The 4219-nt window shown below is 25.2% G+C and overlaps 1 protein-coding gene across 1 annotated transcript; it reads left to right on the top strand.

Moving 5' to 3' along the window:
- The first annotated feature begins 3533 nt into the window (after positions 1–3533).
- LOC110662129 (uncharacterized) lies at positions 3534–3920 on the top strand. Its single transcript, XM_021821011.2, has one exon. It carries the CDS (start codon positions 3534–3536, stop codon positions 3918–3920), a length of 387 nt encoding a protein of 128 aa, XP_021676703.2.
- The last annotated feature ends 299 nt before the right edge of the window (positions 3921–4219 follow it).

Raw genomic sequence — 4219 nt, 5'->3', positions numbered from 1 at the left:
ATATACAAAAGATATAAATTTAAAACATGTGTGTGAAAAAAATATGAAACTTTATTATGAAATTTTAAATATAAAATAAAAATTTAATAATTAAAAAATATAGCTTTAAATTTTTATTTAGAGAAGTGATTGATGTATAAATAATGAATATACACGTGGCATGATAGCAAGTGATGTTGCAAAGAGATAATAATGGTCCATGGTTTCATGGCTCCTAAAATTATGAAAAGTGGCAGATAAAATCATTGTAAATTTGTTTTTTAGCTTCCATCTCTTCCTCCATAGAAAGTAGAAGAAAGCAACTCTTTTTGGGTTTTGTTTTTTCTTTTGCTTTTTCATGTTACTCATTTTAAAGGTTGAAAAGAAATGCTTCTAATCAAAGGTTGCCACCCAAGCAAAGCATGTATCATGTGGGAGAATTATAATTTTATAAAAATTTATAATTTAATTCTTAAATTTTATTTTATATTATATTTTAATTTTTAAATTTTAAAAAATTAATTATTTAATTTATGAATTATATTATATAACATTTAATCCTAAATATAATATTTATAATAATTTTATTTATTTTACTAATAAATAAAATTATTTTAAATATTATTTTAAAAATTAAAGTGTAATATAATATAAAATTTAAAAATTAAATAATTAATTTTTAAAAATTTAAAAATTAAAACGTAACATAATATAAGATTTAGAAATTAAATAATTTTTTTAAAAAATTTAAGGATTAAAATATAAAATAAGATAAAAATTAAGGATTAAATTATAAATTTTCTTTTTTTAAAGTTAATATGGTTTAGATAAGATCCTCCACTATGTTGTACCAAATTGTTTCTTTTAATTAAAAAGGTAAATTTTTGTCCTTTCTAATAGAATTCTTTTCAAACATGATTAAGTTTGTATTTCCAATTTTCTTGACTATAAATCTTATAATATAAATAAAAACAAAGAAATTTAAATTTTCATTATCATCTTCTCATTTAAAATATTATATATATATATATATATATATATATATATATATATATATATCCTTAAAAATTTAGATCTAGTTTAGAGTTTTGTTACTAATTATAGAAACAAAATAAAATTAATGTGACAATTTGAAAAAAAAAAAGCTTATATTCTTTGCAAAAGGGGCAAATACATTGTTTATCCTCTTATAAAGGCATAAGCCATATAAGCATGAAGAGACTTGGGTTTGAATCCTATTCTCCTATGCACCAATTGTTAGGGGTGTGCAAAGGGTCAGTTCGGTTCCAAATCGAACCGAACCGATAAAACCGAAAATTGAAAATCAAAAATTTTAAAAATCAAACCGAACCGATTGATAAAAGAAAATCGAACCGAATCGAACTGATAAATATTTATTCGGTTCGATTTTAAACCGATCAAACCGAAATTTATAAAATTTCATATTTTTAACATTAAATCTAAATAATAAAAACATAAAAACAAAAAAAATTAGAAATCAAAACTAAAAAATCTTAAGGTTCGGTTCGATTTTCTTTGATTTCGGTTCGGTTCGATTCGGTTCGATTCAATTTGGTTCGATTTTTTTATTTCCTATATATATTAATAATTTCGATTCGGTTCGATTTTTTTGATTTTTTTATGAAAATAACCGAACCGAACCGAACCGATTAATTCGAAATTATCAAAATTATAAACCAAATCGAACCGATTAATTCGAAATTATCAAAATTATAAACCGAACCGAACCGATTAAATTTTAAAATCGAATCGATTGAACCGAATTAATCGGTTCAGTTCTGTTTTTTGGTTTAAATCGAAAACTGCACACCCCTACCAATTGTAGTGTCAAAATAGGTCTAAATAAAAAAAATCCTTTAATCAATTAATTTTTTAAAATTTAAATTTATAATTAAGAGCACATAAAAAAATAATTTTATATTTTTACAATAAAATATCTTTGACAAAATTTATATAATTTGAATGATTTTATAAGAGTGGCTAGAGTGAGGATAGAAACACAATGATTTTGTAATTATTATTATTATTATTATTATTATTAATTAAATATTATTGAATTACAAAGGTTTGTAGTTATATGCCAACTAAGTCTATGGGCTAATGCATCCTAGGAAAGCTACATAAATATTTTTTTGGCTTTTTATGATAATAGTCTCCTGGTTGTATTATTATTCATTGAATCCTTCATAACCTTATCCTACTTTCTTTTGGTCACATTGTTTATCCAAAATTTTGGCCCATTTCAATGTATTGTGCATGTGATCTGCTCCTCCTGTTTGCACCTTTGTTTGATACCTTTTTGTTTTGTGCCTGTCATTTCCTTTGTAAAGAAGTTAAGAGAGAATAATAGCTTGCTTTTGTTTTTTTTTTTTTTTTTTAATTAAAATTAAAATATAAAATTTTATAATTTTAAAAATAATTTTAATATTATAAAATCAATATTTATTAATTTTATTTATTTTTTTAAAATAAAGAAAATTATAAAAAAATTCAATATATATATTTTTTTAGCAATAACTCTAATAATAACTTCTTAAGAAAAAACAATAACCCTTAATATTATACAAAACCAATATATGTTTGGCACAACATATAAAATTTATATATTTTAACACTTTAAAAAATATCTGTTACATTTTTTAATATTTAGGACACTTAAAAAATAAGTTAATGAAAAATATTTTTCTAATAAAAAAAATTAATTTTTTTTAGTTAAAGAAAAAACTAAATCATTTTATGACTCCTCTTTAAAAAAAAAAGAAGTCATTTTCCCTCTTTTAGATTTAATAATCTTATTAAAATGTAAAAATACGTATATATATATTATATAAACGCATACCATTAATTTAATATTGTAAATGAAAAATTTTTTCATAAATTTTTTTATTTCATATATAAGTTATATTTTTACGAAATAAACAGAGTCGAAAATAGGATTTTTCTTATTTAGATCTGATTATCATAATTAAGACATAAAATATATAATAGAATTCACCTATTAAATATATAATTACTATATGCTTGTGCTTTGAATTTTTGATAAAGACATGATATATATATATATATATATAAAAGAACTTAATTAGTATAGAAGAATGAAACAAGCCATATGCTTGCATGGGACTTACTTTTTCTACTTTAATGTGACAACAATAGATCTGATCTCTGATACAAGAATGCATGTGGATTAATGATCTCATCATAAATATGCTTTCTCGTTAAGAAAATTAAAAGGTCTGCTTTCTGCTAAAGCAATGGATGAAGAAATGAAAAGCAAGCCAGAGACTAATCTGAATTCATCTTTGCTTTAGACCTTTCCATGTTGTCTTCCACTCATGCACTTGCATGGTCGGTTAGAGCACAGCCATGGAAAACTAGCTAGCTTTTTCTCATGTATACAATTCGCTTTGATTAGAACTCGAAAGTAGCACTGAGCTAAAGTTGATTCGATGACCTTATTTATGTTCTTTCATTTTTTGGTCAAGAGAGACCATTTTAATTGTATTAAAAAAACTTTGTTAATTATCTTCTTCATGGCATCCGCCGCCATTACATCGTCGCCTGGCCAGCAACCGCCGGCTGACGGAGAGATTCAACAACCAAGTGTTCCAGTGGCTGTATCAGCTAGTAGTAGTGCATGGCATTCTTCAGGGTCTATTGGCCCTTTCTTTGGAGTTATTTCTGTTCTTGCAGTTCTAGCTATTCTTTCTTGCTTTGTGGGTCGAATATGCAGCCGTCGGGCAGTGGCTCCTCCTCCGGACAACATCAAGCATAGAGGGTATCTGGGGTGGATGAAACGGAGGAGCCGGTGGTGCTGGGGTGGAGATGTTGAGGTTGGAGCCAATAAGGTGATGGCTTTTGGTGGTGATCATCAAGCTAAAGATGGCGAGGTTGATCAGCAATTACCCCCTACAGCTTGATTTCTTTAATTAGCAATCTATTTTAATTTCCTTCATGTTTAAAAGAAAAAAAAAATGAGAAATGGGTTTAATTAAATGTGTATTCTGCATATTTAATTACCAAAATTACTCCCTAAATACTGTTATTATGGAAGTCTGTTACTGTTATTATGGAAGTCAGTCGATTCATCTTTCTAATATGATTTATTAGAATATTTTTCATTATATCAGCCCCTGATATTTCCTATATATGAAGGAGTTTTCTGAGACAAGAATCCATACATATGGCATAATAATTCTTTAATTTACTTCATCAAAAT

This window comes from Hevea brasiliensis, chromosome 9, assembly GCF_030052815.1.
Source record: "Hevea brasiliensis isolate MT/VB/25A 57/8 chromosome 9, ASM3005281v1, whole genome shotgun sequence".
NCBI classification, from domain to species: Eukaryota; Viridiplantae; Streptophyta; class Magnoliopsida; order Malpighiales; family Euphorbiaceae; genus Hevea; species Hevea brasiliensis.
The sequence above is the reverse complement of the archived record's forward strand: the minus strand, read 5'-3'. Positions and strand labels throughout refer to the sequence as shown.

Coding starts and splice junctions, on each gene's coding strand:
- LOC110662129 (XM_021821011.2), top strand. CDS start 3,534: ATGGCATCCGCCGCCATTACATCGTCGCCTGGCCAGCAACCGCCGGCT.